At 32.0% G+C, this 24,938-nt stretch overlaps 1 protein-coding gene across 1 annotated transcript; it reads right to left on the bottom strand.

Moving 5' to 3' along the window:
- On the bottom strand, positions 1 to 22,717 carry LOC106685944 (uncharacterized). The gene is made up of 4 exons (XM_014428967.2): positions 22,568 to 22,717; positions 4,010 to 4,266; positions 2,895 to 3,051; positions 1 to 421 (listed from the first exon to the last, which is right to left on the bottom strand). Exons 1-4 carry the CDS (start codon positions 22,613 to 22,615, stop codon positions 230 to 232), a joined length of 654 nt encoding a protein of 217 aa, XP_014284453.1. The 5' UTR covers positions 22,616 to 22,717; the 3' UTR covers positions 1 to 229.
- Between the last annotated feature and the right edge of the window lie 2,221 nt (positions 22,718 to 24,938).

Genomic DNA, 24,938 nt, shown 5'->3' on the forward strand with positions numbered 1-24,938 from the left:
TCATAAATGTATTTTCATATATTTCTAGATTAGACGGAAAAGTTCAACACAACATTAACTTTTCCACCTGAAATGTGTACATTTTCAAATATATAGTACATTATTCTATTATTTTTTTTTCCAGACTTGTACAATCATGTTAAAACAGTTTAGTGACTAAGCATACGTTATTTTTTATTTAAGATTGTTAATGATGTGTAAATAGATACATATATACATGATTTCTTCTCTAGCAATTCATTGAAATTAAATCATTCTGCGCAGACAAATACGCTGCGTGATGGAATCCAAAACAGCCTAGGAAGTCTTTAGTCGTCTCTGTGACCAGGCTCTGGATGTATTTGACCGTGTCTATAACTTTTCCTTTCAGTGTGTCGATTTGATTGATGCTACCCTGTATGCCTTGGTAAGTGCACATCAGCTGAAATATAAATTGATTACTTTATTCCAAAATATTTTGAGTTTTAATATTTTATTGTTAAATAATACTAATATTGTTTTAATAATGACAAAACAGAAATTAGTAATATTATGTACAAACATATATATTTACATAAGTAAGAATATATTTTATATAGATGTTCAACATAACAGATAATTATTGAAAGTGCAAATTTTATAGTTTATTCTTAAAAAAATATTCCAGTCGTATGAGGAAAATAATTTTTTAAACTTTTAAATTACAGATGAATAGATAAAATTAAAAAAAAAAACACTAAAAATAAAGAAGAAATTAAAATTAAAGATCACAATATGATTTAATTTTAAACTACAAAAAATATAGCTTAAGTTACTGGGAGGACTTTCATGCCACATTGCCTGCCATCTTTTATTAATACATTTCTTTAAAGGGCGAGCAAGTTCCTTTGCAGTTAAGTTCTACCTACGCCACTTAATCATCCGTAGTCCCTCACTATATAATATTATTGAATGGAGAGTATTACCCAAACTTTACGGAAGCAACCACTTTCCAATTCGTCTAAAATTAAAAAACACGAACCATGATATAGCTAAAAAACCTAGATGGATCATCGAAAAAGTAGTCTGGATGCTATTCGATAAGACACCTGAAACGCAACCATGTGAATTAAGTGTCGAGGGCGACGGCTGTCATCTTCTAATGGAAAGCATATTCCACACAGCCAAGACAACTATTCCTAAAACAAAGCGCACCACCAAAAGACCTTCCGTCCCCTGGTTTAATGAATGATGCAAGGAAGCAATTCGAAACCGTAGGAAAGCATACAAGATCTTTGAAAAGGAATAGCACACAAAAAATTTTCATAGAGTATAAGAGACAGAGAGCCCTGTGCAGACGAACAATAAATAATAGCAAATCTGAATCCTGGAAACAATTTGTCGAAACTATAAATTCATCCATCCCCACCAATTTAGTGTGGGATAAAATCAGGAAAACTCAAAAAAACTACTATCCAGCAACCCGATACTCACTACTTTGTCACGGGAAACTGACCGATGACCCTGAAATAATAGCTGGAAACTTCAGTGAATATTAATCAAAAATCTTTAACCCACCCTCCATTCATTCGGATGATACAGAAGATCAGGAACCCGCAGATAACCCCATATACCACAACAACAAAGACCCAGAAAAAAAATATAACTCTCCTTTCTCTATGTGGGAACTTAAATAGATTCTCCGAAATATCAAAGGAACATCACCCGAACATCCATTACGCAATGATTCAGCACCTTCCACAAAACTGTTAAAACTGGCTACTCGAATTCTTTAATCTTGTTTGGAAAATTGGTGAATTTCCTAATGCCTGGCGACAATCAGTTTCTATCCTAAAAGTAGGCAAAGGCAAGGACCAAACAATTTACTTTACTTAATTTACTTAATTGGGTACCGCCCCATATTTCTAACTAGTTGCCTCTGCAAAATAATGGAACGAATGGTTAACAAGCGCTTGGTATGGATCCTTAAAAGAAATGATAATCAATGCGGGTTTCGTAGAGGGAGGTTTACTATCGACCACTTAGTTCAATTGGAAGCTGAACTACAATATACTTTCATAGAAAGGCAGCAAGCAGCCGAAATTTGTTCGATATGGTTAAAGGAGTCGAATCCTTTAACCATGTCGAACAAATTTCGAGCAAGGAGCAAAAATGCTATTATAAAAAAAGTTATATCCTTAAATTTTACGAGTAATCTTATATCATTCATCAAGCAATTCTTATCTCAACGGACATTCAAAATCAGAGTAGGAAATCATCTCTCTGGTAGAAAAAACCTATAAAGAAAGACATGAAATCCTGGATTACATCAACCCGAAGTAGACACCGTGAAGAAGTAGTGATCATATTATTTATTTTATATATTATATAAGTTAATTAAAATACAAAAAATGGGAAGAATAGATTATCAAATGTTATAGTGGAAAAAACATGTAAATTAAAACATAGAATAGTGCAAATTTATTAGTAAAGAAATATGTTTTCCATTACTAATTGTGGTTTGTCTAATTTATTTTTACTGTTTTAAATTGATTGGGCATAAAACGACGCTTTATACATCAATGTGAGGCAGTGATAATTAAGGTATTCGAATTATAATTAATAATTGTTTTGATACAGTTATTAATTCGTTATGATAGTTATGACTATTTGGATAGTTTTTGTAATTATTAAGAAAAATTATTTTTGGACGTGGTTTTAACAATTTTTAGTTCATGCGTTTGGAGAAAAAAAAATTATTTGTTAAAAAATAAAAGGAATCCTTCAATATTTATTCTTAGGGGCACCACGAAATAAAAGTCAACCCGCCCAGCCTATAATCAAACTCGAAGTTGCTAAGGTGGTGCCTTAACAAATGTGGCCACCACGACCTCATTAGATTATTAATGAATGCATAAAAAATCTACAAAGTTTACCTTATCTAAAAGCGAACCAGTTCCATCTACACACAAGGCTACAGTATTGACTCCATCACAGAACATAGGTCTAAGTTCTAAGTATTCGTAGTAAACAGCCACGGTTACGTTCTCGTAGTAAACCAGTTTTTGAGTGAGGTTCATACATTTAGCAAACCTGAAAATGAAAGAGATTACATACATAACAATACATATGTAAAAATATGTTGTTCAGTCTAATAAGTAAGTAAATAGATAATCTACTAGAAAATAGGACTATTAATGACACAACATTTTGTATTATCAGATAAATCCCTTAAAATGAGAAGAATAAAAGCATAAATAATAAAGATAGAATGGATAAACGTTAGTCAGTCCTAAACGTCGTCCAAAATATAGAAATCAATGAAGTAGGAAGTATCCTAAGGGTTTATTTTCTTGAAAATCTATAATAATAAACAAATATAAAATAAATAAATAATAATAATACAATTTTATACCCTGGGCTCAATATAGCATATTTTTGGATTTATATCAATTCTATTCTCTCGTATTTTATTTATTATATTATTTGCTATCCTGGTTTGTTTGTTGGTTTGTTGGTTGTTTGTCGATAAAGTTTTACTTATAATTATTATTATTAGTCGAATTTATATTTGTAACTACTTTTTATCCAGCTCTGACATCTTATAATTACCATGCAAAAGAAGACCAAAAGTGGAAATGATTATTAAAACAGCCGGAATGACAGTAAAAACAAAATTGACATTCAGATTGATGGTGAGAGGGAGATCCAATCATTCAAAATTTGAAAGGGAGAGTTCAGTGAGAATGTAAATCCTCACCACATGAGAATGTGAGAACTAACCTCAAGTACTCGCTGCGAGTTCTTCATTCATGTCATCTGTTTCACTTTTTTCTTGCAGGTAAACACCAAAACAAGTTTTCTGTTAATTATGAATCGAAAGACACATTGAATAAGATATCTGACTGTTCAATATCTCTTGTTCAAGTAACCATCATTCATCGGGGTCTTCATGATTGTTAGTTTGAATGCATGTCAATCTGGTATTAGGTATCGGTCTTGGCAGCTGAAGTACTCAAAATTAAATGTGTACAATAATAACAGAACATACCTGTCTGTCCAGCTGTCGGATAGTTGGTTCAGTTCGAGAAGGGTAGATACTGGACACTTCCTCTGGTTGGCTAACCTCATCAGCATTTTCGTGTTCTCTTCGTGCTTGGCCAAGGCTCTCGAAGCCTCCAGCTCGTAAACTCTTCCCAAAGTCTCCCTGGTCTCTATCTCCAGCCTTTGGAGACCAGTGACATAGTCTTCCAGTTCGTTATGGAGGTCTTCGAGATCATGGTAGTGGCTGTCCAAGACAGTCGATGCCTGCAAGAGAAATGAATAAATTATAATGGTAATTCAGGCAGTTGACGGAATACTATTTCTGAATCTGGCATACTGCATTGCTTATAAAAGATAACAAAGATATAATCGTGAAATAGCTTTTTAGATTAAAAAGTGTACAACATAATGTAGTAGTGCATTCATTGCCCATTTACAAATAATCAAATTAATGCTAAGAAGATAAATTATCTATGTAGGTGACTGACCGAACGTGAATCAGAAAGAGATGGTCAGAATTGCGGTCAAGAAAAACAAAAAGTAGTTTTGTTCATTAATTGCCTACGTTTCGACCCATACTGGAAGTATTCATCACAGTAGATACAGAGGTAATGTAAGATTATACAAGAGATATGGCAAAAAGAAACCGAAATAAAGGGGAAGATATAAAAGTGCATCTATATAAGATAAATTAAAAATAGTAAGGAACTTAAAGATAAATTCAAAAAAGATATATTAACATAGTAATTCATTAATCCCTTACATTACTTATCATTCTAAATTGTAACATTTAATACTGACTTATTGGAGTTCTAGCAAGGGTCAGATTCTTCACTCAAGTTGAATGTTTGCGGCTTTAGCACACTTGGTCAGCCTCCACTGACGCATTACCAGTGCCACGGTGAGAGGGATGTGCTGGGATCTCAAAGAGCCCTGCTTCACCCCTCACACGTGTTTTTTTCCCCCCTCTTTATGTACATAGTTTGATTATGTTCATTTTCTTTATCCTTCTATTTGTATTTATTTTAAGAGAGATTTTACTTATTTTTATGTACCTTTTTTTTTTTAATAAGAATGTGATCATTCATTACTATCACCTATAGCTCACAACCGTGTGGCAGATTGTAATATCTATCAATAAATAAAGTTTTAAATAAAAAAAACAAAACAATATTGACTTAATTTTATTAATTTATCATTTCATTATTAATTACTGTATTTAATGATTATAGTACCAAGAAATATATTGTATTGATTAATTGATAGGTGGTAATATATCTTATTTTTAAATCAGCTAATCACTCATTACCATATTAGTTACTACATCTTTTTAGTGTTCATCATTAACTTAAGGAAGTTCAGTATAGTAAGGACTATATTTTAATTTATGCTGGTTTGTTTTTATATATGTCTTTTTTATATCTCCACCTTTATATCTGTTATATTTACATTAGTTTTACCTACGCTGTAACAATTTATTTTTGATCTTACAGGGACCTAGAGAGTGGGTCGACCATCAATAGTTGAAGAATATTAATCAATTTTCTTAAACGCAACCTTAAAGATAAATTTTATGAATGAGCTGAATTGTTTATAATAGTATTTTTGATAGAAAATAAGGCTAAGTTTCTGGAAACCCAAAGCAGATGATCCAGGTGATTGGATTTAAATAATAAATTTTATAGAAATTGAAAAAATTTTCGTATTACATTGGAAATTGGAAAAAGAGGGCAATCAACTTGGCAAAAACTTATGACAATTAATTTGTTTTATTATTTTAATTATTTACAATTATACGAAAAAGAAAAAAATACATATATAGCAAGATTATTTTCAATAACAATTACCAAAAGTAATTTAATTTTGTTTTTTTTTTTAAATCAAATACTCCTCTGAAGATTCATCCATATTTCTTATCAACTTTTATTTCACCAACGTTACACTTTATTTTGAGAATATTTCATACCTTGAGTGTGAGTAAATTCAGTGAGAGTTTAAATAAATTTTCTCCGATTAAAAGTATTCTATGTTAAAGTACTAACTGGGCCCTGTTTCATAATGAAAGCTAATAGTATTAGTTCAAAATACAAGTATAGAAACAACGTGTAAATTACACTAATACTATTTTTTTTCATAATAGAGAGGACTATTAGTGATATTACGGGAGTTAAAAAGCACTTAAGTACAAGTTACTATTGTACAAGTCAGTGTAATTGTATTAAGTTAAGTCAACAAGTCTAATAGTGTTAGTTTGTACTTAATTGTCGAACAGGGCCCTGGACATTAATATGGAAATATTAATTACGAAACAAGAATTTTGAATACACTAATGATGGAAACAAATATACCGCTATCTATATATTTCGCCCAAGAGTGAAACAGAATGAGAGACTACACAGAAAAGAGAGGGAATGAAATTGTGCTGATAGTAATCAAAATCCACTATGTAGGCTGAGATAAAGTTTGATTGCTTTCAGCTTGTTAATCCTTGTCGTATAGTCAGCCGATCCCACGGCCCTTATTTCAAACTAGTGTAACAATATCCACAACTTTCTGCTCTCGATAAATGGATCAAAGGAGCGATATGTAACCTTAAAACATACAGCCTTCTTTAATATTTTATAAATTAGCGATAAAGATAAAGTTCACAAAGTTATTGAGTCACTTACTAATCAGAAAGTGGATTTTCAAAGCCTATTTCTTACCAAGGGAAACCTTCTTCTGCATGTGGAGGATATGCATTGGATAAGACCACCAAAAAGAAGTAAACACATTTTTTTTTTTTTATTTATCAACATTTACAACTGTATTTACATAAAAATACATCTGCTAAATTTTAGTATAGAATATAATGTACATCATGCTTCTAGAGAAACTACACATTTGTAGCACTCTAATAAAATTCTACATTAGAAGGTTTTGGGGCCATCTTCTTTTCAGGTACCTCAGAGGATTGTCTCTCAGGATTGGAAAAGGAAGAAAGGTTTAAAACTTGTGGGTTTGGGAGGTTATAAGGAAAGGAAGAATTTCTGGTTCGGGCTAGATCGGTAACATATGAAACATGTTTAAAATTCTTTTGATGATTTTATTTGTGACAAAGTAAGGAGCATTGTGGATTTTGGATTGTAACGTTTGGATAAGAGAAGAATTCGACTTAGGCCTTATTATATTCATGTAGATAAGTCTTTTGTAATGGATTCAAAGTTTTGTCCGTTTGTATGCGCTGGAAAAGGCGGAATCGACGTGCAGTTTCCTGTCTTTTCAGTTTTGTGTGAGAATTCCAAGTTAGTGTTTTGTCCAGATATAGTACAAGGTAGCGGATCTGTTCGACAGGAGTAAGAGCAACATTATTAAAGAATACTGTATAGGAGTTGGTAGAATTACGACGAAGGGTTAGTGTGATTTATCCAAATCACCCAATTTGGACATCATTTATCGAGGGTTGTGATGTGGGATTGGGAAGTTTGGGATACAATCAAAGTGTTATTATTAACTGCTAACAGACTGTGTGATCGGCATACGTGGTGAAGATAGTATTAGGATTGGTTGGGATGTCAGCTGTATAGACGGTGTAGAGGATGGGACCGAGGATAAAATCTTGAAAAACACCAGCGGACTGAGAATAGAGGAATGAATAGTAACCATTGAAGAGAAAGTATGTTGGAGGTAGGTATTTACGGAGTTTGTAACAGTCCCGAATCACAAAATAAAAAAAAAAAAACGGAGGGGATCCACAAGGTTAAAGCAACGTAATAAATAATTCTCTACCACAAAAAAATTTGAGCCCAGGGCTCGGAGTTAGAAACAGCGCCTAACTCACTGAGCTAACCGTGCTCCCAAAGACAAAATAAAAACGATGAAAATTATCTTCATTGATTACAGAATTAATGTTTCATGATTATATTAATTTAAACCCATGAAACACTAAACAAATTTTTGCCATTTTGTTGCAATTGATACATGTTAAGGATAACAATAATTCACGATTGAATTTCTTAAATATAAAACTTTACACACTGTAAATAAATCGACGTTTTCTGACACGAAATTCAATATAACAATAGAACGAATATAATGTGTCATCTACACTCTGTAACTTCCTGACTTTATCTCAAAAACAAATATTATGAAACTGAAACTTTGCATTATGTTTCAAAATAATGGCGTAAATTATTACTATTATTACAATATGAAGTTTGGTGAAAAATTTTAGTAACATATTTATTGTTTTTTGAAATACCTCTGAAAATTATTGATATTACAAAAAAGATTTCTCAATAAATTTTATAAAGTTATTGTGATTTTTTATTCAAACAAAAAATTTAGGAGTCGCTAAATCGAAAAAGGTTTATAGATGGATTGTGGATTTCTTTTCAGATTCGATTATAATCATTATATTACAAACATTTCAATACGATATAACGAGTATGAAATGTAGGCCTTGAATTCCTTTTCCTAGAAAGGAAATGTTCAGGAATGGCAATAAATTTCCACCCTTTGAAAATTTCGCTATTCTATGTGAAAACTGATTTAGATACATACAGATTAGGCATTGTGTACTATCTTGAGGAACTCCAGCATAGTGAAGACGAACTACAAAAGGGTTTTATATATAATCTTTTCATTTTCTAGGTTTTAATACTGGTTTTAATAGTTTAAATAAAAAAACATTGTCTCTAATTTAAAACTCAAAACACTATTATTTATTTCTTTAAAGGTCCAACGTTTCGGCCAGTTTGCCCATCCTCAAGGACAATCTTAAATATAAGTTTATACCTCTTATTCAATAATTTAAATATTTTTTGCATGCTATTCTACCCACGTTAATAATTTCAGTAAAATTATCCTATTATATGACTCCTCCATTAAATTTTAAAACGATTAATTACAGATAAACTAAATAATTACACTATTATTGGTGTGACAAGAAAGACATAATAAATAAGACCGAATGAGGCGAAAAAAAAAAAATGTGAAAAAAGTAGTTCGTCAGAAGAATTCCATATAAATCATTCTAATCATCCTAATCCTTCAATTTATTTTTTTTGTTCAATCCTTATCCAGTTGCACCCATCCTTACAATCATCCTCGAGGGTTGAAATGGCAGTGGCCAAGATACATATTGTAGAATAAAAATGAACAATTGGAGTTCGCCCTTACTCAGCCTCCACTGGCTCATTACTAGTGCCGCGGAGAGAGAAACGCGCTGAATCTCAAAGAGCCCAGCTTTGCCCATCACACGTGGGTTTTTTTTTCTCTTCATGTACATAGTTTGATAATGTCCATCCCCCTCCCTTCTGTTTGTATATATTTTGAGAGAGATTTTATTTATTTTTATGTAAATTTTTTTTCATTCTTATTTTATTTATTTATTCTTTTAAATTTTAGTATAAATGTGGTCAGTTATCACTGTTACCATTGCCCAACAAATTTGTAATATTTATAAATAAATTATGTTTTTAATTAAAAAAAAAAAGACCTGAGAGGGACGAAATAGTGGCAGATGGTAAATCACGAGCAACCTTATTGGTGGAACCGATACGACAGAACTTGCCTAGAAGACAAAGTGTGGCCTGTTTCTTAATGCAGACTGGCAACGACTTTCTTTCAAAACATTTGTTTAAAATTCGTATTGGAGTTCTATCAATGGGTAGACTCTCCACATGTTTGTATCATGTCACTATCTCACCTACAGCAAATTTACTTGTTGTATATATGTTATACAGTTGTAAATAACAATAAATAAATGATTAAAAAAAAAAATTGTTATCAATGAGAGCCCACTATGGAAGCTTTGCCAGTTGGAAGAAATGATGTCGGTACACTAGGAAACTTGACTATTATTACAACACATAAGAAATAATTTCTTTCAAGAGGAAACTATTTTGGTGAAAAAAAGTAGATTATATTGGGCTGCGTGAGCACTGATGGCCGAAAAAGAAAAACGTACATTTTAGTGTTTAATAATTAGTAAGGAAAATTTTTTTATTCTAAAAATCTGTTTTGTTTTCCTCACAGGCATGATTATAAGAAGAATAAAGTCTCGAAACCCCAATATAGTTATTTTATTATTGAATGACTCTCAAGGACCTCATCTGCTTCAAATGAAGTACTTAGGTAAGTTCAATTGCTACAGTGTACAATAGCATCACCTCCGTCATATCCTCTAGGTATCGGAAACCGCAAGGGCTAATATCGGTGATGCGTAGCCGTGACATTTGCTGAGGACTCAGCGGACTCAATATGTGGTCAGCTAATACAGGGAGCCATAAAACGATAATACGCGGACTGTCCCTTATTAAATTCCCCTCCGTTAATTAATTTCTACCAGCTAGTTCCCAGTCCCTTCTCTCATTTATTAGTTATCCTAATTAATATAGGGGAGCTGCCGGGGTATCGATTCCGCAGGGCAATTTCCTGACAAAAGACTGATTATAAACCTCTGGGGAACGCCTACTCTGGGAAATGGTGTTATACAGTGTTCCAGGGAACATATCTAGATTGTTCTATAAATTATAATCCAATATCGTGAATCAGTTCATTGATTCTGAAAAAAAAAGGAGAAATCTATTTAATTTTAAGAAAGTACACACAGACTGCCCCTCCATACATATTCACTCCCTATAACTCAAAAACATTTTGAAATTTTGATTTTCCCAGGGTCATAACTATAGAATTGCCAATTGAATGGGTAAATGCCAAAAACCACAAAAATCCTATATTAAAGGAGTGGCGTGCGGAAGAAACAGAAAATTGAACAAATCTAAGAACCAAAATTATTTTAAAATTACATTCTAGGAATAAAATTCCGTAATCATAATTTGAATTACTCATATCATCCGAAGAGAATAAAACCTATGCTATAATGATTATACCTCAATAAATTGATAACTTGATTACAATTACGGATTCTAGCAGGAAATAGATTAGAAAAATTTCGAAAATAAATATTAAAAATAAAACGAAATTGTTTTTTAGGTTTTATTTTTGATTTTTACACCGTTTATGTCCAAGTCGTCGAGAACAGTAAAACATATTACTAGATTTTTCACAATTCACGCTTTCAGGCCCGATCGGATCAAAAAAGTCTCTAATACGAATACGTGTTCAAATTTGTTTACTTTTGAAATCCGTTAAAACACTCAATCCTATTGAAAATCCTCGTGTGAATAGCGTTGGGTAAGGTTAGAAAATCTAAGATTCCTTTAAAAGATCACAAACGTGATTCTTATGACCTCGGGAAAATCAAATCAAAATAGCATTTTATACATTTCCAATAGAAAATCAAATGTATGTGGAGCTACTCTGTATGTTAGAGTATAACATCATATTTTTCTTGGGAGTTGATATTCAATTCATATTGTGATTTAGTGTTTTCATTTTTTAAAAATCAGATCGCACTCTAGCTTATAGAAATCATTGTTTCTAGAGTATTTTAAGAGTTATAAACTACTCGGTGGTTATCTCTTCTAATTTGTCAGTAGCTTTCTTAACGATGTAATTACAATCATTTTGGATTATGTGACTAATAATTCAAAATCCACGAATTAAGGCAGCTCGTGGTCACTAGGTTGCCCTGGATATGATTTTATTAGAACTCAATAAAACTACCTATTAATTACCTAGATGTCCAAAAATTACACAACATGATATCCACAACATAACACTCAATATATAACACCCCGAACTATACCAATCCTTAGCTAAGAAGTTGGTTTTGATTTTATTATTAAAAAAAATGATGTTATCGACTAGAAATATATGTTTAAGATGAGAACTGACGTATCTTGCCAAAGTAAGGGCTTGTGAACTCAAAGAAAACTAAAATACTGAAAATGGTCACTAAAGAACTGAAGCCTCTTGATGAAGGAACCGTTAAGTTTGAACCTTATGCATTTGACCGTGTTAGTAAATTTGTTTTTCTGAGCTTTCGAATAAATGAAAATAATATTATTTCGGATAAAATAAGAAGAATCTGGTATTGAACCTGTAATTGTAATAAACAATGGGGTTTTCTAATAGTGGTGAGCAAGACCTATATAGTTTTGAAATATTCCTCGACGTACTCTAATGCACAGAGAGTGAACACAACATGGAGAAGGCGAGAGGAAAACGAAATTTACTTTTTACGAATGGAACCAAATGGTGTTAAAATGAGAAATCTTTGCAGGCATCTGTGGGTAGACACTATTTTCGTTATGGAAGCCTCAACTCATGAAATACTTCAAAGAAACTCTTCGAAAACGTCGCCTATGTTGTAAATAAAGATTCGAAGAACCCGCTTGCTCAATGACAGTTCCACTTATCTGACTTTTTAAATAATTACAGTGAGTAGATTGGTTGATGTACGAAATGTCACAATCTCACAAGAGGAGATCATAACGCAAAAAAAAACAAAAAAAAAAAAAACGAAAATCCTTCCCGGCCCACAATGATGGGGAATCATGTTTTAATTTCCCGGGATCACTTCAGAAATAAAAGTCGACCCCACAAGCCGGAATCGAACCGGCGCACTGCAGTTATGAAGGCCCTAGGACAGTTGCATTTAATCCCATCAACGAGTGAAGGCTATTTGAAGAGATCAAGGCAAGGCACAATGATGGTATCTAGTCCTATTGATCAATTGTGAAACAGCTCTTAGCTTGGTCGCTAATAGTTTAGTCTAGTAAGTTAATGGGTTTCATTTGAGACTAAATAATTATATCAACCGAAGTCCTTTTTTTTTTTTAAATTGATAGATTTATTTATTGATAGAAATTACAATCTGCCACACAGTTGTGGGCAATAGATAATAGTGATGAATGATCTTATACATAAAAAAAACTCTCTTAAATATATACAAACAAAAGAATAAACAAGATGAACATAATCAAACTATCTGTATGAAAAATAAAATAATATAATGATAAGATAATATATACAATATTTACAGAATCGACCTGAGGATCCCTGAGCCCACTCTATCCCCCACATGTGAGGGGTAGAGCAGAGCTCAAAAGATCCCAGCGCATCCCTCTCGCCGCATCACTGGTAATGAGCCAGTGGAGGCTGAGCAAACCGAAGTCCTGAGATATAAAAGGATTACGGTTATTCTTCCACTTAGCATGTTTAGTTTTTAAGTACACGTCTACATACTCCTGGTTTTAAGTTCTTTAGGTTTGTCAGACAAAAAACTGTTAAATCGTTTTACAAAATATCATTGTTTATAAATCAATTTGATTGGAACCATTCTGAAATTCGTTTTTGAAGCAATAAAATATGTAAAACATCAATAGGTTTTCAATAATTCATAAGTTTTAATCGTTTCCTTTCAATTACACATCGTTGTTTGAACAATGCAATTAAACAAACACAGGTGTGTCACATTGTATACGGGAGCGTTTAAGTATGACGGCATAAGACAAAAATTCAGCTTTACCAATAACTGATTATATCTATATCACTTATCTGAAAGACGTAAATATATTATAACATAGTTATTTATAATATTTATATTAAAATTTAATTAATTTTATAATTTTAGACGCAATGTTTTTACTTATATAACGACCGAAAACATTTTGAAGTTGTTGACATAATTATTCTCGTATCCTATTTTGATCTCATATTTAAAAAAGAAACGAACGAATCTTTTACTGAAGCAATCAATTTACTGATTTAACACGAAAAAAGACAATTTAAACATTAGTTCAAATTAGTAAAAAGAAGATGGAATTGATTTAAAAAATAAGACAGGATAATTAATTAAAAGGAAAATTAGTTTTTAAATTGATAACTGTGATATATCTACTTATGAGGTGAAAAAACACGGAATTTAATATTTCCTTATCTTCTGCGTTGTCCATATACTCAATAGTATCAATACCTTTTCATATGAAAAAAAAAACGTTAAGTGAACTTACTGCAGATTATACAAAAGTACTTCAATAAAAAAATATCAGAATAAATAAGTTAATAAAGATAAACAATGGCTTGGACTTTGTATTTAAAAGAGACCTAAGCTTTTAATCCTATGATCAATCAATATGAGTACAGAATGAACAGTATAGAATATTTGCGAATATTGATAACTGATAACATAAGCAGAACGATAAAGGAATTTACTCTCTCAATAATACAATCCAATATAAACAATACAATTTACAATGGGCGAATACAAATAAATGAATCCAAGGTAAACTGGTCAGCATTACCCTCCGATGCAGATGCTGTCCACCAGTTCATTTTTACTTCCATTCCTAGATTCAGTCCAGTATTTTGTCACCATCTTTGTATCCCATTTGTCTCAGACCTTTATCCATCCAAAATCTCCTATATATTGGAGATCTGGAGTCCACTTAAATCCTGAACGAGACACGTGGATCTTCTAGAGTCCGTTATTCCTTCAAATTTAGAGTTCCCAAGCTGAATTAAAATATTTAATATATGAATGAATGCGTTAAGTTAAGTTACTTTGCGTTAAATTCATGCGTTATGTTTTGGGTTCTATTTATTACATTGTCACTGGAAGATCAAAAGATTAAAATCAAGCATTAAGAAAGATAAAAAGAGACTTACTTGGAATCCACACACAAGACTGAAACGACAAGAAACTGCTCGTAGATTCCGATTGCTACAACACTAACTTGACAAACGCTCTAAACTTCTCATTCACTACAAAAAATTAGTATACACTACAATAATCAGACCAATTTGGACATATGGAATTGAGCTCTGAGGCTCCACCAAACCATCAAATTCTTCCCCCATCCAATCGTTACAATCCAAAATCCTACGTAAAATTCTTGATGTTCCTTATTACGTCACAAATAAACTCATTCACAAAGACCTTAACATCCCATTCGTTGCCAAAACAGATATGCGTCTTTTCATTCCAAACTCCTTAACCATCCTAACCCATTAATTCTTAATCTTTCATCCTTAACAATCCCTGATAATCCTCCGAGGCGTCTGAAAAGAAGATGGCTACGGGACCTTCTAATTTAAATTAATGTTTGAAGTACCACCAATGCGGTGGTTTGAGGTGGTTCCTTCTCAAGATTTTCAAGTATATATGAAGCATACTACATATTTACCTATTGTATTATTTTGTACAGTTGTAAATTACATTAAATAAATAATTAAAAAAAAAAAGAAAGATGAAATAAACAAGATAGGAAACGAACCAGTTAGACAAATTTCATCGAAACCCACATTTTTTAGTGATTAATGTTCCATCAACTATATACTACATTCTACCAACTATACACTGTATAATGTATATAGTGTTTATTTTATAGTAAAATAATTTATAGATAACACTGTAATAAAATGACAGTGAATGTTTAAAATATGGCAGGAGTACATAATAATCACATATATATTAACTTAGACTAACCATTTGATATTGGCACTCGTTACTCCTATAAATATAATGACTTCTACAATAGCAAATATCCAAACAATTAATGGTTGTTTATATCCCTAAATAATTTAATAACAATACAACTTTAACTGAGTGACAGTGTGAGCGACCAAATTTAATTGGCACTATGTAGTGACAAGTTAACAAACAAATTAACAAACGCTAACAAGGCTCTGGGCAGGCTTTAATTACCTCAGGTGTTTAGCCCAATGACACTGTATTACATTGTACCTAATTAACATATTCATCGATTAAATTTAAATTGTCTAATGGTAACGAATGTTTCAGAGAAAGAACCTTTCTCATCAAAAATACTAATTAATTAATTCTTATCAATTACTATATCTAATTAATTAACATTTTTGAAACTTATAGAAAGTTAGATTAGGTCAGGTTTAGACCCATGGAGAAAAAGTATGTACTAATAGTATTAGTTCACAATACAAGTATAGAAGAAACAACGTGTTAATCACACTAATACTTATTATTTTTCTTAATAGGGAGGACTATTAGTGATATTACAGGAGTTAAAAAATACTAAAGTACAATTTACTATTGTACAAGTCAGAGTAATTATATTAAGTTAAATCGACGAGACTAATAGTATTAGTTTGTACTTTATTATGAAACAGGGCTCAGGTGAAAGATAATATAATTATAAAAATGGGTATGAAGATAATATAAAAACTCAAGTCCCAAAGGAAATATAGTAAATATAAAAATCGGAGGTCACACAGATTATTTACTATTGCAGAGCTGCGTCCAAGAGAAATACTAGAGGAATAATCAGTTCCTACCATATTACCAACTTGAAGAAAGTGGATACTTAAGGCGTGATAGCTATAGAAAAGAATCTGAACATAATATGCATGGTTTAGTCCTTTTTTCAAGAAAAAATCGTAATTATCGAGGAAGGAATATTTATTTTTAATTTAGTTTTACGCCCTTATGTCCTATAACTTAAGACAGGAAAGAATGGTTATTATACAGGTTACTAACCTATTCTAGCCAGTTTAGGAAGGAAGAGGAGATCTATTCCATGTGTCTGCTACAAAATAAAAGTCAAACCACCCAGGTTGGAGTCATACCGGCGCCGATGCAGAAACAAGAATTCAACGTTCGTGCCTCAACACGGGAAAAAATGTTAAAGAATATGATTGCGTATTTCAGACGTAAGAGGCCGAACATAGACAACATTTTTACTTTTTTAAAAAGTAATTAAAAGTAAAACTTAGACAATATTTTTTTTTTTAAACTTATTTATCCATTCAAGTGTTTCTTGTAACCGGCTTTTTATTATATTTTCCTTTGAATCTATGTGTTAGTTTTGTTCTCGTAGAATGTATTTATTTATTTGTTTTTTGGTAAACTGATCTACTGCTGTCACTATTATTATTGGTCTGATCTCACATTTTGCCGTCTAATAGTAAATTTGTTTAGCGGGTCACTGGAGAGGATCTAGGAGGGCTAATTCGGGAGAGTGAATTTGTTGATCGGGTGAATTAAAAATTGTGAAATGGTGAAATTGAAAGAACAGAGAAGGGAAAGAAAAAAAAGGAATAAATTGAAATATTTGTATTTGGTGTCTATACACCGTCTATACTGAAATTGATTGTAAAAGGAAACTGTAGGGGAAAAAAACTGTTTTCTTTTTATCTTATTATACCATGTAATTATATGTAATTTATATATGCCCGATTACGGATTGATTAGTATGCTGTGTGTGTAGCAACCCGATGTACTTGGGCAGCATGAATGAATAAAGTATTTCTCTCTATTGTACGTTAGATATTCCTTCAATGGAGTACTATTCGCTAAAATGCCTATGGAATGTGAGCCTTGTTGGTTCTCTAAGGCCTAAGAAAGCATGTGGAAATGAAATATATAGAGCCTGGAATAAAGAACTTCTTACGAAAATGTTATCGAGAAGGAAATGAGATTGTCTTCAAGCATAAAGTCCAGAAGATCCTACTGAAGGGTATTAGTGATTAGTGTGATCGCGTTTAGGATGAAGACAAAACACGTCTACCTCTATACATATCTTTGTCGTATAGGTATACTGCCAATTCCAGAATGGCAACACTACGGATTCAATCTTATGGATGCTGGCCATCTCAACTTGTCTAGCCATTTCCAGAAATATTATCGCCAATTAAAAGCTCATGGACCTCTCCATTGCTCAGCGCTACACTGAATGGCTCAATCCAAGGGCGAGCTAGTAATTAAATACATTTTTAAACATTATAAAATTTGTTTCTAAATTTTATTTTTTTTTTAAGACGGTCTACAACACCAAGTCAATTATAATACACATACAAAATTTTGACCAATTACTCAGAGACTCAGACCGAGCCTCAGTACCCCATTGATAAGGAAAATCCAGATCAGACTTCGGGGATTTTTGCCTAAATGAAAACTTTTCGCAATCATAACATTACTAAAATGTGACGAATTAAAGATTTATTCTCGTACAACTAATGTCTATTACAACAGAATAGAAACACAACAAATTGTAAATATCTACCGAAAAGTGACTTAAAGTTTTCAGTTCACCGATTCATATATCTATGGATCCTGTTTGTTAAGTCAGTGGAATCGCCCAAGTATAAGGGTAACTCTCACTGGTATCCATACAGAGAAAGATTAAACAAGGAAATCTTCTGGTTCATGAAAAGAGATGAGAAGAATCTAAACCAACCCCGGTGACTACTTTACGAGCAATTGACTTTTGAATCCCAACCACAGCCGCTTCTCCCTATCACCATGGACATGGCAAAAGAAATGGCCCGAAGTGCCATCACTGGAAGAGCAGAGGAAAGGAGTAGAGGAGAATGTGGGGGCAAGAACTGGGCGGCATTGCTAGATCCTAAGAGGCATGCGGTGGCAGTGGCATGCTTCAGGTTGGCTACTGGGCATGACTATTTGCGGCATCTCCTGAAGAGAATAGGAGTGGCTGAGTCTTCAGACTGCGACCTGTGTGGAGTTGGTGAGATGACTGGCGATCACATATTTGCGGCAACGGCGGACTTGACTACAGACGGGAGTTACATCGGCAGAGCTAAACTTTACTGGGCTGTACGAAACAAAATGGCAGAAATGGCTTCTTTGGCGTAGTAAAAAAAAACAAAAAAACTTTTGAATATGATAAGACTACAAAGCCTGGTTACAATTTTTAGAGAAACTTTATGATGAGTACAAGGGATGGATATTATAGCCAATATTAAAAGCAAACACAATTTGAAAAAGAGGCAAGATTTAATTAGCTAGAAGATATTGTTTGAGAAGATAAGATAAGATTGAGTGCACACTATAGGAACTGTGACGTCCTCAAGACTATATTGCAAAACAAAAGGCTCAAAATTAAGGTTTACAGAACTGCTGTCATAGCTATGAAAATGTTGTGGTCACGAAATGTAGATACTGACAAAGAGTAATGGAAAAGATATATGAGCTATCAAAACAGCTTAATCAATGAAGAATGAGTAGTAATAAATAGATAAAAAAACTTTTAAGATCCGTTTAAAATTGTGGCTCTCACATAGCAATGCAGAATAAAAAATTAGAAATTTTTAGGCTTGATTTCGGAGGATATTTATTTTCCAACATCGATGTTGATATCTCACATACACGAACAAAAAATCAAAACTTTACTATAACTTTATCCAAATCCAACGTTACTATAACTGCTGGAAAGATGAATTTACAATCTTTTATCCCCTGTCAATAACTTTTTAGATTTTATGCCTTTATAAGGTGGTTAAAGTTGTTTATTTTATATCTACGGTTCTAATTTGCTTGCTTAGGTCTGGTCTGTATCATTTCGTGCTGTTTAGATAACCCTATGGCATATGTATATATTATTATTTTACTTCCTAGGGTAAACTAGCAAAAACCCACTGACTAATACTTTCATAATCATTTGTCCGATCCTTGTCCAGTTCCACCCATCCCTACAATCCACCTTGAAGATTGACGGCAGTGCCTAAGGGACCTGTTGTAAAATAAACTGGACAATTACAGTTCTGGCAATGGTCAGATGCTCCGCTCATATAGGGGTCAGAGATCCTCTGGTCGAGAGTGTTAATATTGTGCATAATAATATAAATGTGATAATGCTTTTATTTTATTGTTATGTTAGTTTAACATTTGTCTGCTCTAATGAAATGATACTACAGTTATATAAAAAATATATATTCGTTTGGAATATTATAACAGCCACAGGTAGATAAAATAGTATTGACATTTATCAATTGATGACCTCCAAAGTATTTCTCGTTATGACGTAAGGTCATGTTCGAGATTCTATACATTATAGCCTACAATTCTTTATTATCAAGAACCCACTTCAGTTAAATGCTGGTTTTTAATTATTTTTGAAAATAACGCATTAAGTTAATAGTGATATTTGATCACGCATAGTGATATTTAGATACGGATAATTGATTTCAAATACTGAGCAGCAATTTAGCGATGCCTGGTAAGTGTTAAGTATTATGTTTGTTCCGATACCTGGTTTATGTTGAAAACTGAAAGATATTACTTTAAATACTGAATAAAAAAAATAGTGCAAGGATATCAAAATTATTAATTTATACTAAAAGTATAATAAAAACTCTAGTGCGGTGCGCAAATCACACTTTGACTTACTAGCCTACATCAGTCCCCAAACTTTGTATAAATCGATGGGATCATGTTTAAGTTATCGCTATTATTGTAATTTTACAAAAAAAAAATATATATATATATATATACACAGAAAATTTGTCACGTTCCAGGCAAATAACAATAATAATAATGAAGGCCTAGCGAACCCGAAGGTTCGATGCTCATACCACCAACCGCTCTCTACATACATCTTTCCAGTGATCCCTCCAAACCCAATGCTACTAAATAAGTTATAATGCAATACTCCCATCTACGTTTCGGTCTACTCCTCGGACGTTTACCCGTCGGTACAGTGTTTATTAACATTTTAGGGATCCGCTCGTTACTAAATCCTACAACCTTATAGACCCATCATATACAGCGCAATTCTATAACTTTAATTGTATTCTTAATTCAGTGTTGTGCAGTCTTCTAAATTCTCTCGTTAATCATCCTTTTTCGTTCCGACTATTTTACGTAATATTTTATTTTCGAAAATCTGTATCCCTTAGTGTAAGAGGCCACGTCTCGCGTGCACAGTGGGAAGGATAATAGTTATGTTAATTCTAATTTTTACATTTTTGGACAGACGGCGTGAGCGAAGCAGTTTCAAATTGAAAAATAACAAGCATTTCCCACCTTCAACCTAGCGTTTATTTCCTCATCAATTTCGTTTTTCTAGTTACCATAGAGCCTAAATACTTAAACCTACCTGTTCAAACGTATTTCCTCCTATATCTACATCACTGAAATTGCTCGCGCTTCCATGTATTTTGTTTTATCGGTATTTATTTCAAAACCTAGTTCCTTAGGGGAGTTTATTAACGCGGTTGTATTTAGTTCTAGAGTTTCTTTGTCCTCGCCCAATGGTACCAAATCATCAGTTATTTTACCACCCAAAGTTAAATTCTTTTCGGTATTCATCATAATTTTAATGACGTATTCTAGAGATAGATGAAATAAGATAAGTGATAAAAAATCGCCTTGTTTCAAACCCGACCGGACCTCGAATTCCTCAGAATAATATTACCGATTTGAACTTTATCAAAAGTTTCGGTCATGTACATTCGTACGAGATTTACTAACTTGTTTGGTATCCCCTGTTCAATCGGAATATTAAACAGCTTCTCGTCCCAGGCATCTACTCATCTTAAATATGCAATTACGTTTATATTAAGCTAAGCTCTCCACACGCCCGTACACACAGGCCATTTTGGGAGACTAGGTTATTTTGACTCACGGGACCTCAAAACGCCTATTTCCTTCTAAAATTCGAATTCAAAATTTTGTATGATCGCGATACTTTCCCTAACTTTACAATTTTAGGTATACATCTATTGGTAATTGAAAGTAAACAAAAAATATAGTGTTCACGCCATATTTTTTTTTAAAAGAAAAATAGACAAGATAATATTTTAACCATAATACCGAAGATTAATGATTTATATAACTATTTTATGAAACTAATAAATGTTCCATTTGTATGTGTTCAATAAAGATCATCCCATAATTAAATCAAAAAGCGCGCATTTTTTCTACATAGAAAAATTACGAAATTAAATGGATTTAATCACGTACAATTATAACAATAATTCATTTTATAGCCTCACTAATATTTACATTAAATTTATTTAAATTGTCCAGTAAAATCATTGCGTAGTATAAATTCATTTTTCTGAATGACACAGTATTAACACTTTTTATAGCCAACAAAGAAAGGTGTGAGTTGATTTTATTAATCATTTACATGGGCACATTAATTTTAGTTGACTAATTATTCTAATTCAGTTGCTAAAAGACGCCATCAGTCATGGAATTTAATGGGGAACAACCGTATATTTTACAATGAATTATTAATATAAAATGATGCAAAATATGGGATATCATAAAATAATGCTAAGTAGAATCTAAAGTTTGATTAAAAAAAAATCCGTTCGACCACGGATTTTCTTCAAAACTAAAAGGCAATTGTTTTTAGATTTAGTATCAAAGTCATAGGCCTGTACAAATGACCCTCGAAACCTGAAACTGCGATCCAACGTTTTGATTCAAAATGGCGGTCGATTAGAGATTTCAAATGCCCATATCTCAGTAATTCATGATGATGGAGGAAAAACATGAAGTAATATGAAGTGATTACACCAATCTTTAAAGGAAAAATGAATTGGTAGAAAGTTATTTTTATTTAAAATTAAAATTCTTACAGTCATGTGCGTTACTTTTAAACATTATTATAGAAATAATAAACCATTATTATTAGTGAAATAATTTCAGCGGTTTTCCTGCTTAGATAGCATAGTAAAGAAAGTAACGTAAAAGAACTTAATTTATATTGGCTTAAATACTTACTTTCAAAGCGCGGAGTGCTATGTTTTAAAACAATTGTTAAATTATACTAGTTAAAATTATTTTAACCGACACCTTCAAAAATTGTTATCTACACAAGATATTATTAAAAGCATGTCAATTTCTACATAAATGATTTAATGACAAAATATGAATATAAATATTGCTTACCTCAGCAGCAAAGGCGAATATGAGGAGAAACCAACAAGGAGATATCATTGTACCGTCTGCTCGTCGTGTAGAGTTTTTTTATCAAAGGAAACCTTGTTTATATATAATAGATTGATAAGCAATTACTAATTCCAAGATAGGTTAGAAGTGTTTTCACTTTATCTCAAAATCGATGTGGCTTGAAGAATCAAACATTTTCACAATATTTCAGATTGTTGCTTAAAAAAATTTATTTGATGGGAATTTTTTTAGCCACAGACGCACCGGAAATAGGGACTTTAAAAAAATGTGTAAGGTTTTTTAATATTAAGTTGCCAACTAGCTCATGGTTTTCTTTACAATGCTCGTTTTTCGATTGCTAAAACGCGTCCAAAGATAGTTTATTATTTATTGCAAGTATTATAAAAAATAAACGGTTATTAGTTATTGGTGATTGAACGTATGTGAAGGAGATGGTTCCATTTTAGGTCAAGAAAAACAGTTTAGAAATATATAAGAAGATGGTCAGGGTTGCGGTCAAAATAAAAATAAAAATAGTTTACAACTATTTATTTTCCGACGTTTCGCCCCACTTTGGAGGGCTTCATCAGGGCTAAAAAGATACAAAAAAAAAAGAAAACTGAGAATATTACAATAATAAGATACAATAAGGTAATTTAAGCTAGGATAATATTTATCCTAGCTTATTTACGTAATAAATATTATTATTTACATAATATTTATCCTAGCTTAAATTATCTTATTGTATCTTATGGTTGGAATATTCTGTTTTCTTTTTCTTTTTTTTCTTTTTGTATCTTTTTAGCCCTGATGAAGCCCTTCAAAGTGGGGCGAAACGTCAGAAAATAAATAGTTGTAAACTATTTTTGTTTCTCTTTTGACGGCAATCCTGACCATCTTCTTATATATCAATTTTTACGGTCAACTATATATATATATATATATACACAGTTTAGAAATAGTTTTAATTATTTATAAATAGCGTTTATACCCAGACTGCAGGCACCAGACCAAAAACAAAAAAGTTCTGAGTGGATAAAGTAATGTAAGAGTATAAAAATGATAAATAAAGCAGGTATACAGGTAGATGTTAAAAAATAAATCAGTTTTAACAAACTAACATTAAAAAAAAAAAGAAGAGAATAATAAGAAAATTGAAGATGAATAGCTACTAATGATATGATAAAGCAGAAATAAAGGTAGCTATAATGATGAAAAGCTACAGAGCAGGTAAAGCTAATGTAACAGTATGAAAATGACATGTGAATAAAATTGATAAAGATAGAGTTATAAAAAAGACATTAATTAAACTTACAAAATAAACAAAAACATGATAGAAAGAAGAATGGAATATGGTCCGGGTGCGGTAAAAAAAAACTAAAATAGTAGATAATTATACTAATTTATTGAGCCAACGTTTCGCCCCACGTTGCAGGGCTTCGTCAGGGCTGTTTTGACGGCAGTCAAAAATTAAAATATTTTGAGTTTTTTTGACCGCACCCGGACCATATTCCACTCATCTATACACACGGTCAATCAATAATCTTCCAATAATAGAAAGAAGTTAACCCTGAACACCAAATGCATCATTTAGTAGTTGTTATTCATCTTCAATTTTCTTGTTATTGTGTTTCTTTTTTAATGTTTAAATTGATTTATATTTACACCTCTACCTTTACACCTTATTTATTTATAATGGTATGATAAAGCAGAAATAAAGATAGAGACATAAAAATAAATCAATTTAAACAACACAGCTACATAATGATTTTTATTTAAACAAAATAAAAAATAAAACAGCTACTTGATGAGTTTTGTATTCAGCGATACATTCCTTACTATTTTTTAATATTTTTGTTTATAGTTTGTTTACATTTGTCAGATGCTTTTTTATAACTCTACATTTATCAATTTCATTTACGTCAATTTAATAATCTTACATCAGCGTTACCAACTATGTAGCTTTTTATATTAACTCTGGTGAAGACCTGCAGTGTGGGTACATTTACCTAGCTAATAGATATCTGTATGTCTATTAGTTACAGAGATGATTACTCAAATAAATTTACAAATGCAATATTAATTTTTCAATTCCAAATAAAATTTCACAAACAGTATACAAATTTCCTGTTATTGAGGATACTGATTTTTTAAACTATGTCTCAGGAACCATTAGAGGTACAGTTGTCTATTGAAGCTAGGTAAATGTACTCGTATCATCCCTGAATTCCCCAAATGGAAAAATGCAAAGGGAAGTTCCAAGTACAAAAATAGATTTTTTTTAGTTAAAGCGCACCAGGTTCTTCTAAGCCACAGTGAAGTCAATCGCAGGAAAAAAGGCTTGGGAAATTCAAGGGCTTTGCGGCTGTTC

Source organism: Halyomorpha halys, unplaced genomic scaffold, assembly GCF_000696795.3.
Source record: "Halyomorpha halys isolate HHAL.00 unplaced genomic scaffold, Hhal_1.1 Scaffold759.1, whole genome shotgun sequence".
Classification (NCBI taxonomy): domain Eukaryota; kingdom Metazoa; phylum Arthropoda; class Insecta; order Hemiptera; family Pentatomidae; genus Halyomorpha; species Halyomorpha halys.